We start from the raw sequence: 14,375 nt of genomic DNA, 5'->3' as shown, positions 1-14,375 counted from the left end.
TGATAATGTTTGTAATGCATTTTCTAAAGCAGCCCCCTGCAAATATTAAGGACTCCTTAAATGTTTGATATTATTAATTTTGTTATTGTTTGGTCTTTGTTGTTATTGTTTAATTAAATTTGATTCAGCAAATTTAGTTCTTTAAATGTATAATATTAACTTATTGACTTAAACTAATTAACTGTGTGCTGTTAGAGACTTCGAAGGTTCTCTGTTAAGAGGTAATATACATTTAAAATAGCATTTACTTGCCTGTAGCAAATGACCTAGAATGTTTGGAGAGAGTAGATTTATCTATAGATAAATTAATCATAATCTTAGAAATATTTCTGTGGCTTTTTAAGCAGATGCATAGTTTAAGAATTTAGGAATAAATTCCATCAAATACTAAAAAATATGTTTTGTATTAGTGAGGTTTGAGTTCATGTGATTTTATTTAACTGTTTTGATGGTGTATCATATTCATATCTTCAGGGTGATTTCAGTGTATTGTTCCATCTCTGTTTTATGGACAAGTGGGATTATCAAATAATAATTAAATATCTCAATCCTGACATAAGGGTGAAAAAGTAAAAGTCTGAAGCTTTTTAATACTTTCTGTCAGAAAATGTTATTTCTTTTCTACAATTATATTATTGTTTTAAAATTTTAAATACAAAATGTTTTTCCATGAATGTAGAGAATGGGCGTTTAGCCAAGCAGTGGATTAAAAGGGAGTTATATAGTATATTTGCCTTGTAAGTATAAGGCACCTTTTTCCATTTTCTAATGCGGAAAGATTCTGTTTTCATTTTGTCCAAATTAATGGTTTGTATTGATCTGAAAATTTGTGAAGTAGGAGATTTTCCATTAAGGCATAGTACCTGTCATTTGCCAATGAGGTTTGTATTTAGTCAGTGATGCCTTTTACATGCAACAGATGAGCAAAGGGAGACCTCCCAACTCTTTATAATGAACCTGACCTTCATCAGAGCACTATCATATTTCTCTCTTTTCTGGACATCCACTCTGCAGTTGTCTGCAGACATGCTAAAGTAACATGTCAAAACCTAAACTTGCTACCTGCCTCTCTTCTTCCACTGATTTCTCGACTCCCATGCTCTAAACCACATGCCTTTAAGTTTGTATTTTTTTCATTTTTTTAAATGGTGTTACCATTCACCCAGGCTTCCCAGATAGCTCAGATGGTAAAGAATCAACCTGCAATGCAGGAGAGCCTGGTTTGGTTCCTGGGTTGCCAAGATCCCCTGGAGAAGGGATAGGATACCCACTCCAGTATTCTTGGGCTTCTCTAGTATCTCAGATGGTAAATAATCCGCATGCAATGTGGGAGAACTGGGTTGGGAAGATCCCCTGGAAGAGGGCATGGCAACCCACTCCAGTATTCTTGCCTGGAGAATCCCATAGACAGAGGAGCCTGACGGCCTACAGTCCGTGGGGTTGCAAAGAGTCAGATACAACTGAGCGATTAAACTCAGCACGGTACCATTCACCTATTCACTCAAGCTAGAAACTTTAGAATTACCTTCTACTTCTCTTTATCCTCATTCTCTCCATGAATTGACTGGATTGTTACCAATTTCCTCTGAACAAACTCACCCCTCTTCTCTGCCATCGCCGCTACTGCTTAGTCCTCATATTTTACCACCATCCACTCCCTGCTGTTTGCCAAGTTTTCTGATTGTTTCAGGGAATATAGTTCTACAAGTACAAAGTCTTTAGGATGGTGTTTGGGGTTCTTTGACAGTTTGAACCTTGCTTTCATTTTCAGTAACTGTTCTGGCATACTTTTGATCTTTCCTGAACACACATTCATTCATGCATTTACAAATGTTTGTATAGTGTCAGCTGGTAGCATTGTGCTAAGTACTTAGAGGAGCCAAAGGTAGATAAGACAGCCAGGCCTATGGCCCAGTAGTGCCGATGGGACGCCATGCGCACTGCTCCTGGTCTTTGATCACGCTCTTTCATCTGCCCTTTACTCTTTAATAGAGCTTCTATTAATCTTTCATACCCTACCCAAGTGTTATCTCCTTTCTGAAGTGTTTGTAACTTTGCCGGGTAGTGTTCCTTCTTTGTGTTCCAGTACGGACACGACTGAAGTGACCTGGCAGCGGCAGCAGCACTGCTTAATATATTCAGTAGTTCTCTTGTCATGCTTGCTGTATTGTACGTGTTTATAGTTGACCTTTCTCCCTGGGTTAAATTTATAAGTGGGAAGGGAGGAGGGAAATGAGAGAGGAACACAGAAGTAAGGATTGAGGAAAGGTGTAGGAAAGGCGGGAAGGGAAGCAAAGGAACACAAGAGAAGTATGGGCAGTAGTTAAAAACACAGATTCTGGAGCCAGACAGGGCTTGAATCCTGATTCTTCTACTTTCTAGCTGGGCACATGGTATAATAGCTCCATGTCTCAATTTATAGTGGGGGTAAATGAGAGGAAGATTGTGAAGATTAAAAGAGTTAATAAATATAAAGTACTTGAAAGTGAATGGCACATAATATATGCTATATTGTTTTTATTAGCAATAACTAGCTTTCTTAGGTGAGTCATGTTTCCTCTTTCATGTAGTCTTCTAAGAGATGGGAGATTTTTTAAAAATTTTACTTATTTATTTTTAACACCCAAAGCATTTTGTATTGGAGTATAGCCAATTAACAGTGTTGTGATAGCTTCAGGTGAACAGTGAAGGGACTCAGCCATACGGGATGGGAGATTTTAAGCCGCTTATTATTAGAGCTAATGCTGTGTGTTCACTTACGGCATCACATTTCTTAGTGTGCTTTGGGCCTGGGCTGAAAGGGGAGCTCCTATATGTGCTGTTTATAATGTAATACTGAATATGGTCACACTGAGAATTTTGTGTCTTCGTACCAGATTCTGTCCTGCTGCGATCTTCCTAGCTTTTAGATCTGCTGATGATAATTTTTTTACCTTTTTTTTTTTTTTGCCTTAACCTTCAGGCTTGATGTGTATCACTGTTTTATGTCATATACCTTAGATTCTTTTTTTAAACTATGTTCTCTTTCCTGACTATGCTCCAGCCTGAGAATGAGACAGAAAGGGCTAACATCTAGGCGTGACATCTTGGTTCTGGTAGCAGGATCTGTTCCTCTGCACCGGGCTGCTATTCAGAGCACTTCCACCATTCCTGCCACCTTCTGCCTCACGCTCATCACGCCTCCTTTGCAGTATCATTCTCTGCTCTGTCCTTGACTGCAGTACTGGTGACCCAGCTTTGAACAGACCATAATGTCATATCAGTCCTGCACCTGGGATGCCTAGCTTTCACAAATGCTGAAAAGCTAGGAGAGGAAAGCACTCATCATTGACTGGTGGGTGACTTCATTTTTAACAAATGAGTTAGATGCCAATTGTCATGATTCTTCAGATTAAAAAAGGAATTTTGGAGGAGATGACGTTTTAGTTGCTGCTTGAGCAGTGGAGGAGAAAAGAGTAGGGTGGTATTTGAGGCTTTGGATTCATTGTCTACTAATGCTTAAGTCAGGCACTGAGATTATAAAAGTTTAGTTCTGTTTAATTCCAAATGACTGGTGCCACAGAGAGAGAGAATGCAGAAGTTGAAAAGAAAGAGATGACTAAGGATTGGAGAAGCTGGAGAAGGTTTTGTCTGTTCTCATTCTGCCAAATCTCCCTGGATGATTTCATGTATTCTCTTGTGTTCATGATTCTCATGTATTCATGGAGTTTCTGGAATGCACAGAAACTCTGGTTTTCACATGCTGTTTCTTCTGCATGAAATAGTATTCACTTGGCTAATTCTTGGGCTTCCCTGGTGGCTCAGACAATAAAGAATCCGCCTGCAATGCAGGAGACTTGGGTTTGATCCTTGGGTTGGGAAGCTCCCTGGAGAAGAGAACGGCTACCCACTCCAGTATTCTGACCTGGAGAATTTAATGGACTGTGTAGTCCCTGGGATTTGCAAAGAGTCAGACACGACTGAGCGACGTTCACTTTCACTTTTTTGGCTGATTCTTAAAATATAATCACAGGAGCCATAACTTGCAGAAAAGCTTACTTGATCCTTCAGTACTGGGTTACATAACCTTGGTTGCACTGCGATGTGACTGCCTTCACCAGCCTGTTCAAGGAAGATAGGAAATGCATGTGTGATATGCTTGGTGTATGGCCACTGCTGCAGAGTATTTGTTGGGTGAATGAATGAGTGGGATTTGGTATAGAGAGGATACTTGGTCACTCCTGGCAAGGGGAGGAGGCAGACAGAAACACGGCATGTGGTAAATGGAATCATCTGATTGGAGAGAAGTATTGAAAAGAGGCTGGAGTTTTCAATGCCAAGTTAAAAAGTCCACAGTTGTTTAACACAAAAAGAACCATTGAAGCTTTTAGAGATAACAGCAATGGTATACGTTCTCATAAATTTAAGTGCCTGGGAAATAAGTTTTTCTAAATCTTGTTTTAAAATTTTTTCAATACTCGTCAATGGACTAAATATATGGTAACTGCCTCTTTTATAGACCCATTTCTTTTAAGATTGTTCCCACATAACTTACAGGGAAACTGTTAATATACTCTTCAATAAATTTTAATATACTTTTGAATAAATTGAACAACTCATTAAACTGTGCAATTTGTTTTTCTCACAGACTGAACTGTTGTGAACTATGAAAATTTTAAAATAAAATTCAAATAAGACAGCAATCTTAACACAATGTATAGGGGTTTCCTTCTTATTTGTAACTTGAAGAAGAATAAATGCTTACAGCTGTGACTTTTTTTCCCTCCAGTATCTCCAGAGGCAGTTGGATTTTTGTCTGCTGTTGGGGTGTTTATTATCTTGATGCTGCTCCTTTTTCTCTATATTAATAAGAAGTTCTGTTTTGAAAATGTTGGCGGGTTTCCAGATCTTGGTTCAGGATACAGTGCAAGGAAGAATTCACAAGATAAAATTTGTAAGTATCATATCGCTGCTTCTCTTGTTTAGCCTTTCTATATACTGTTTATTACTTTATTTTAAAAATATGATGTACATTAAAAAGCTTGATTCTGACATACAGTAAACTAACTTTTAGACATTATTCTGTGAGAGTAAAAGATCTATTGCATAGATTATGTTCAGCTATCTTTTTATTGCCCATGAATTGCTACTATATTGCATAAAAATGAATTGTATATCATCATAGAATGACATTTTTATATACTTTAAGAAGAAGGACATATCTTATTACTTTCTGTGCTCAAATCCATTGTCCAAATAGTTTTCTAGAGAGCTTTTTTCCCATGTCCCTAGAAAGCTTTTGAGAGTATTCACTCTTTAATCTGCTGTTGAATTCTCAGCAATGGATAATTTTGTTGTTTAGAGAAGGTGGTTTTCTCTAGTAATTTAGTATGTAAAATCTGATTATGAAACTTAGTGTTCTTCTTTCCTCCTTGGCAACATAGATATATTGCTTAGTGTTACCAGATAATAGGAAAGATGAGGGCTGTGATATTGTTCTTTTTCTTACGAAAAATTTTTATTTTTTTAAGTTATTATAGAGTTCTTATTTGCTGTTTCCAAAGACTGGCTTATATAAATAATAGCAAAAAGAAGTTGAAAATTGTAAACGTGAGACATTAATTTAGAATTTTAAGGAAAAATACAAGAGAAGCCTTACACTTCTTGTCCATGTATAAGTGTTAAAGAGATGCTTTTCTCTTATATCTGATAACTTAAAAAGTGATAGCCTCATTGTTAATAAAAATCTTATTGTTGAATTACATCATGCAGATTTCGCATTAAGGAAACTGTGGTATTTTATGTGGTTTGATTTGATTAATGTTTCTCATACTTCACCTGTTTTATTTTATTTTTTCATCATTTGTGTAGAATAAACTGGTTAAAGAAACCTCTTTTAGTAGCCTCCAGTAATTCTCTGTTTTGGCATTTCTAGTTTTTCTTTGGTCTTATCCCTTTACACTCTTAAAAATTATTGAGGACCCCAAAGAGTTTTTGTTTATGTGAGTTATAGCTCAATGATATATACCAAGTTAGAAGTTAAAAGCTAAGAAAAATTTTAAATATTTTTTCAATTTATTTTTAAAAACCCAACAGTAAGTCTATTACTTGTTAATCTAAAATGTATTAATTTTAAAAACTGTATATTTTCTAAAACCAAAAAATACGTTTGATGAGAGGAGTGACATTGCTTTACATTGCAAGTCTCTCTAATGACTGGCACAGAAGAAAGAAACAACTGGATTCTCATATCTGCTCCTGCATTCAATCTGTTCCATGGCATCGGGAAAACCCAAGAGCTCATTTGAGTGGATGAAAGTGAAAAGTTAAATATCCTCTTACTCTTACTGTAGAAAGAGTTTTGACCTTGAGGATCTATTGGAAAGATGGGGGGACCTTATTAATTTTTCTGAGGCTGTTTCTTTACTCGCTTATTAAATAAGAATAATAATATTTACCTCCTAGAGTTATTATAAGATCAAATAAGAAAAAAATTTGTAAATCACAGTTCTTAACATGTAATAGCCACTCAGCAAATGTTCTCTCTCTTCTCTTCCCTATTCTAATTTCTGCAAAATTGTTTAGGTATATAAACAAATACATATTGGGGAGAATATATGTATCGGGGGAATCCTTAATACATTTTTTATTTTGAAATGGTATTGGTGCTTTGTTAATAATATAGGGCAGTTCCCATACATAGACTATTAATAAGTTAACTAAAAAGTACATAATAAAAATCCTTTTTATACTTCTTCTTGCAGGTATAGAATAAAAACCCAATAGTATTTGAGGGAAAAATACTGTCTTGCTGCTGTCATGACAGCTATGGAGTGGGAAAAAATGTCGTTACGTTTAAACCAAGTGGTTTGATTTTTTTTGAAGCGTCTTTTACGTCAGCATATTTCTTCCGTTACATAAGCTATTACAGAAAGACTAAAAGGCGTAATGTGAAATACTGATGTTGAGCTAATGAATAGCACCATTTAAGTAAATGTTAAATTGAAACTCCAGAGTGCTTAATATTTTGAGAAGAGAAAATTCCATGATTGCAACTTTTAGGAACAGGAATTAGAAAATGGCATTTTTCAAAAGTTTGCAGCAGAATCTGCCTTCAGTGTCCTCTCTGGTGGACACGATCAGTAATGCTGTGGAAGATTTGACTGCTGCCGTAGGAGAAGTCAGCTATGCGTTCACTGACTCAGTTGCTGAACAGGTAACAAGCATGATAAATGGCTTTCGCCCAGAAGAGGAAAGCTCTGCAGCCCCAGAAGCTGCAGATACTTCTAAACAAGAAAGCACCACAAAACCAGCAGTCTCCCAAAACACTAATTGTCAGAAAGCACCATTCAATTTAGAGAACCGAGCAAATCGAATAAACAGCTATAATACTTCAGTTTCACAAAAGCAAGACCAAGGAATGAACAAAGGAGGAGGAGTTAAACATATTAATAATAGGCAGCAGATGCCATCACAGTATCAGGAATCAGATAATGGTTTGAAAGGCGATTCTTTGAAAGGCCATGTGCGTGATGGTAGGGTATCAGTTAGCAGGCAGGATGCAAGTGCTGGATCTGCTTGGCAAGAACTTGAAAGTACTGACAGGTGTCGAAAAAATGGATTAGAAATTTCCAGTGATAGTAAACCTGACTTAAAGGAGGTAAGATATCAAGAAATGAAAGAAAATTACTTAAAGAAAGCTGAAACACATATTAAAAGTAAAGGCCACAAAGGGAATAACTATTTAGGAAATGAATGTTCTCCAAAAGATATTTTGGAAAGCAGTAGACATATGATACAGAAATCCATTAAGAAGGAAGACTTATATCCAGCAGCATCAACTAATTCTAAAGATCAGTGTCAAGGAAAAATCAAAGAACAAATGAATCCAACAAAATACTACAAAGAGAAAGAAGATATAAAAACAAAGAAAAATGAAGCCATTTCTGCCAAAAAAGAAACAGCAAAGAGTAAAGATGAAAAATATTTTAAGATAATATCAGAAAAAGGTGAGGTCTCCTAATGTGAGTTTGAGTGATAAGATTTTCTCTTAATTTTTTCACATTAGGAAAAACATCATCCAACTTCTTTAATTTTTCTCTGTATATCTGTATTACTAAGGCTTTCTTGAGTCCTCTTACTGGGAGACATTTTTCAAGTCATGCAGTTTTTTCTTACAGTCCTTTCAAAAGCATGTTGTTTGTATTCCTCTGATTTAAGTATTGCCCCTGGTCCCTGCATTATTTGGACAATTTTAAGGACCTTCATTTTACTTAATGCCCATTTATTGTACAACCCAGAACTCTATGGTTTTCTTAAGTACTCTGCATACTTTAATTGGAATTTATTTGGTGTGCTGTAGTTGAATTTTAAAATTTTGTGTTTTTGTAACCTACCCTTAACCGTTTATACATTGTTGCTCTTCACATCTTTCCTGGTAAGAATCTACCAAATGTTTTATGTTTTCCTTGAAAGCAATGGATTTTTATTTTATTGAAATACATGCTTCAGAGTATGTCTTTTCATTTAGCCATACATTGAGAGTTTTATGTGACTTCTGGGTTTCCAAAGCGTATACATGAACAATCTTTTTATTCATGAGTTCTCTATGTACAATTAAGATTCCAGCTAAGCAGTCACAATTTTCATCCACAATATTTGTGACAGTTTTCAAAACAATTAGCTGACAGTTACTTGGTTTTCTTCGTATTGTCAGTTACCACTCCTGGTTATCCCTTGAAGTGAAGTGAAAGTGGCTCAGTCATGTCCAACTCTGTGACCCCATGGACTGTAGCCCGCCAGGCTCCTCTGTCCATAGGATTCTCCAGGCCACAATTACTGGAGTGGGTATCTGTTCCCTTCTCCGGGGGATCTTCCCAATCGGGGATCAGACCTAGGTCTCCCACATTGCAGGCAGATTATTTACTGTCTGAGCCATGGTTATCCCTTAGTCATTCTCGTTTACCGTTGATCTGATCACAGCACCAGAAGTACACTGGCTTTTATTTGTAAAAGATACATATGGAATTTTTGTGTATGTTTACATTCTCATAAAATAACAAAAAACTGAGTAGCACTAGAAATGCACAAGGCCGTTTCAGTTCTGTTGCAAGACTTCCTGTGTGATGGGAAGCTGCTGTTTATCAGTTGTCTGAGTGATTTTTAAATGGTATAATATTGGCTGATCCAAGATGGATGAGCCAATTAAAAAGCAATGTAAATTTTTGGAAATGTATCTGTTTTGAAGTTTATCCTCCTAGCAGTTGTTTGAAATGTCAGATTCAGTGTTTGTTTGTTTTTTTAGTAGCCTTGATTTAATTTTGGTAGCCTAATTACCTGAAGTAATAAAAATCAAAAGAAATAAAATTAAGTAAAATAGTTTACATATTATCTTATTCATAAAATAACAGAATGGATGCTGTTAATAAGTACTTCACAGATAGTAGTGCAGAATTTAAAATTTTGATTTGTTTTAATTAAGAAGCATGCTACTACCTAAAGGAATCACATATCTCTCAATATTCTAGATTTTAATGAGTACTAAACTGAAAATCCTGTAGACAGAGGAGCCCGGTGTGCTACAGTCAGCCCATGGAGTTGCAAGAGTCGGACACGACTTAGCAACTGAACCACCACCTCCAAACTGAAACATATTATGATTTAAAAATCATTTTGAAAATCATTTGACCCATATGGATTGTCCCTTCATATAGCTGAACTGTAATATTGCTAGTATTAATACCTGAGTCCTAGGTTCTGACAGAGCTTATAAGATATAATAAGAGGAAGACGGGTTTCCTTTTCCCTTTCTGAATGCAGGGGCTACTTCAGGTAATATCTTATAGTAGTAAATTTCTTGCTACCCTCCTCAGAGCTCTCCTGCTCCCTTAGAATCCACGCAGTGCTAAAACCTGGGAGTCAGAATGCCTAGGTTCTAGAGATCTGCCGTCATCGCAGTCCTGTCTAATAGAACTTTCTGCAGTGATGGAAGAGTTCTGCACATCTGTATTGCTCCATACAGTAACCACTGTCCACACATAGCTCTTGAGCACTTGGAATGTGGCTAGTAGCACTGGAGAACTAAGTTTTAAATTTTATTATTTCTACTTAATTTAAATAACTGCATGTGGCTGGTGACTAAGTGTTGTCAGTGCAGAATATAACATTGGTTATGGTTTTATCCTTTGATAGTTTTATTTTACTGAATTAAAAGTGGGACTTGGACTAGTGACCTTGAGGCTACCATGTTTCTAACTCTAAATATTGAATTTATATCCCATATCTTATTCTCGTTCTTTGTCTCTCCACTTGAATTTTAAACTTTGATTCCTGTAGTGCAGATGATTTTAGCTGAGTATAATGAGAGAAATGTCTAGACTGAACTAATAACTTCTGACTGCTGTGGTCTCTTCATCCTTCTGGGGTTGTTTTAGAATTCTGAGAAGGTTACATCTTGTCTAAATGAATCTCAACGTGATGCAGTTTCAAAATCTTTACTTTTTAAGTAAATGATATTAATAATAACTAGTGCTTTTTAAAAGAATATAAAATTAATTGACCAGTTTGTCTTCTGGAAATGTAATTTGAAATTTGGGTATATGTAAGTAAAGTTTCCCTAGGAAGTCTGTCTTTCACAGATGATGTGTTAAGTTTGATATATATGCTTCCAGATATTTTTGTATGTATCTATAAACTTATACTGCATGGATGTGTGTATACATTGCATGTAGATGTGTGTATATGTGTTACTCTGTTTTTTTAAATGAGACGATAACTTCTATTTTATTTCTCTTAACATTATATGGTAGGCATTCTTTCCCTGTGAGCACTTCTAAGTTCACCTCCTTGTTTTTAATGATTGCATAGTGTATCATTGCACAGGTGTATCATAACTTACTTAACCAAGGCCCAGCGTTGGACATTTAGCGTGCATTTTTGTTTTCTTTTGCTGTTAAACACAGTTCAGTAAAATACATATCACTGCCCATCTGTTAATTATTTTTTTAGGCTGAATTCTTAGAAATGGAATTGGTTAATTCTTATGAATGAATCAAAGACTATACAAATTGGAAACTTTGATATGTATTGCCAGCTTGCTATCTAGAAAGTTGAATCATTTATATTTCGATCAGTAGTGTATGTCTGTCTGTCTCTTTGTTCTGCTTCTAGCACTAAGCAGTATCAGCTATGAAAATTTTGGCTAAGATGATGACCAGTAATGTCTCTTGTTACATGAATAATTTCAGTCAGATCCGTATGTATTAGCAATACTTACACTTCTTCATGTGCTACTAATGCTCTAAAAAAAATTGTGGAAGATGGCAAGCCCTATTATTCTGTTTATCTGTATCATGGTTGGAAAATCCCTGTGACCAACAGTATTTATATAATTCAAATATGCAAGTCAGTTTATTCTAGTAAAACATAAAAATCCAAAACTTGGGCTTCTTGGATGAAAAAATATTTTTCTAAAGTGGGAAATTCAGATTGTTTGTGTGTATATATATTTGTGTGTATATGAATACATATGACACATATATATAACATATATATGACTATAGCAAATTTGCCATTATTTTATAGCATTAAATTTTGATCTGCTCTCCTTGTCATTCCAAATAGATAATTCCTACATGGACAAAGATGAGCATGGTTCATCCTCTGAAAGTGAAGATGAAGCTCTGGGTAAATACCATGAGGCCTTATCCAGAACACACAATTCCAGACTACCATTGGCAGATTCTAGACAAAAGAGCTATACTTGGGAAACGAGACAGAAATATAGTCCTCTTTCTGCAGAGTATGATGGATACAGTAGTGAAGCATCAATAGATGAAGGTAAGATAGGTTAATTATTTAATTTTTTTAGATGATACGCTATAGTATTTAGTTATTTGTTTCTACAACTCTGGGCATCTGTGGCTGCACAGTAAATAAGAGCGCAAATAGGCTAGTCACATTTCTGGGACTGTAATTTATTCAAATTCAAATCTTTGAGCTCAAGCCAAAACCAGAACATCCCAAACCAAAACACCAAGAATTGAAATACAGTGGTAATTCTAGTGCTCTTTCACAATGAGCATATGTCTAGCAGTCATGAAATGGGAAATGGGAATATGCTCTTGTCTCAGATGGAATCATTTCCTAAATACCTGTTACAGGAACTGATATCTCACAGTATTGACTATGATTGCCATGTGGAAATGAATGCGTTTTCATTCAGTATGGCCCCTAGCATGAGCCAGACACTTCATGCAGCACGTAGCGGAAGAAATGATGATCTGTTCCATGTAGAGGAAAAACTGAGATAAATTTACGGAGTGCCTGTATTGTACTAGGTTTTAAGGGGAATTTAAGGAGTTTTCAAGGATTATTTTGTCTCTAACTGATTTTTGCCTCACATGAGGACACTGACATTTGAACTCAACCTACATAGAAGATACAAGTCCACTCTCACACATTTTTATATCTTTCTAAAAGAGAAATGGGGAAGGCAATGGCCAAAGGTTTGCTATTGCTTACAGCATTTTTCCTTCTACATTTAAGTAAGTTGTTCATGTACTTGATACAGTGTGTCTCTACTCCTAGTAATTATTATATATATGTCCAGATATGAAGAAAAGAGCAATGTATTTTAAATAGCACTTTTATTATCGCATCAGACGCAAACTAACCTTAATTTTATAGCTGTGGCTTGTGTTTTGGGACCTGTTACTATTGATGACTTACCCTGGCACATATAGTTGTCAAAAGAGCTAAATCATTTACTTTTGTATTTGGCTTAATGCTAACTAAAGATTGGCATATATACCTCCCTTTTATTTCTGCTAGTACATAGGTACAGTAAGAAAATAAATATAGAAAGCTCATTATGAGATGTTTGGGAAGAAATAAAAAATATTAGACATGGACTCTACCCTCAAAAATACCTTACTTAACACTAGAGAAAATAAGATATTGTTTACAGTGATAACTAAATAATGCAAAAATGACAAAGCCAGTCCCCAGCTTATGTAAACCCTGGCTCATGAATAGTAGAACAGAAAGAATGGATCTCAAAGCCTGATCCTTGTGCGTATTCTGACCTTGTGACTCACCAAGCTGTGAACCCTTGAGCAGTGTAGCTAACAGTTAGTAGGTTTGTTTCCTTGTCTCTCAGTGTGAATAATAACTTGCTGATAGGGTTGTCATGGACCTTAAATGTCATGTGTGGTGTTCTTAGCACAGTGTCTGATGCCTGATTGGTAAGTGATCAGTAAATGGTAGTCATAGCTGTGGTTGAGGAAACAGTGATGGTGATGAGAGTGAGTAGCCACAAGCAAGCTATGAGTGTGTAAAATGGGACTCTAGTCGTTTTCTGTTTTGCAGCTTCAGTTTAGGCTTTTTTGCTCTACTCATCCCTTCTCACCCTACGCTTCTGGGCTGGTTTGATTGCTTCTTCCCACTAGTCCTGTCACTCTCCAGTGGCTCAGCAGTTTGGGGAACGCGGTAGAGAGAGAAGCGTAACCGCAGTGGCCCTTCCGTTCCTGCCCTTCCCTCTGGAATCACCTCTCATTTCAACATCACCTGTGTATTTAGGACTCGTACCTTTCTACCATTTCTACCCTAAATCATTTGGTAAAACATCCAGGATAGCTTGATGTTAGGCATTCTGAAATGAGATTTACTTATTTCATAAGCATTTGTTGAAAGCTTTTTATGTGCCATACTAGATCCTGTGGATGTAAATAAAAGCATTGTATAAAAAATTATATAAAAGATTAATCAAAGCAAGCTTGTTTTAAAGAGCCCCCAGACTGGCGGAGGATGACCTGTGAGTACACATGTCACGTTGTGTGGTAAGAAGTCTGTTAATTACAAGAATAGCGTCGTGCAGAAATACAGAGGAGGAGGTGACTGAGGCTTTGGGAGGTGGGGATGGGGCATCTGCATGGGGTGGGTGAGCTAGACTTGAGGGGGGCTGTTCAGTCACACAGAATAGTGATTGTAGGAAAGCAGAAGGCACTGTGTTTCCAAGGCTTTATCTAGGATCTGTGCTTGGAGAAGGTACAGTAATGGGCCTGAATGCCATGCTCAGGAGTTTGGATGTTGTCTTCCAGGAAATATGGAGCCCTAGAAAGTTTTTAAACTGGCTAGTGTGGCACTTTTAGGTTAGTGTTTAAATACTGTAACAGAAGAGGAATTGGAGGTAGGAACTGCTCAAGACAGAAGGACAGATTCGATAAACAGCCATGAGATGCTATTAGCAATGATGACTGAGGGACAAAGAATTTGAGGGACTTCTCAAGAAGACATTGAGGGACTTCTCAGTATATCCTGGCGAATGACTGCATGCTGTGTGTGAGGAAAGACTGTTTAATGAGTTTAGAAAGCATAAGAGAAGTAGGTTTGTGGGA

The 14,375-nt window shown here is 36.4% G+C and overlaps 1 protein-coding gene across 1 annotated transcript in view; it reads left to right on the top strand.

The window, feature by feature from the left end:
- Nucleotides 4,769-14,375, top strand: part of SYT14 (synaptotagmin 14) — a 136,279-nt gene continuing 126,672 nt past the window's right edge. Inside the window, exons 1-2 of the mRNA XM_018060773.1 lie at nucleotides 4,769-4,933; nucleotides 11,602-11,817. Of these exons, the coding sequence (XP_017916262.1) occupies nucleotides 4,822-4,933; nucleotides 11,602-11,817 (328 nt within the window). The 5' untranslated portion in view covers nucleotides 4,769-4,821. The remainder of the gene's footprint in view (nucleotides 4,934-11,601; nucleotides 11,818-14,375) is intronic.

Source organism: Capra hircus, chromosome 16, assembly GCF_001704415.2.
Source record: "Capra hircus breed San Clemente chromosome 16, ASM170441v1, whole genome shotgun sequence".
In the NCBI taxonomy this organism is placed as follows: Eukaryota; Metazoa; Chordata; class Mammalia; order Artiodactyla; family Bovidae; genus Capra; species Capra hircus.
Note: the sequence above shows the minus strand (reverse complement) of the source record. Positions and strands in the feature narration are given on the sequence as shown.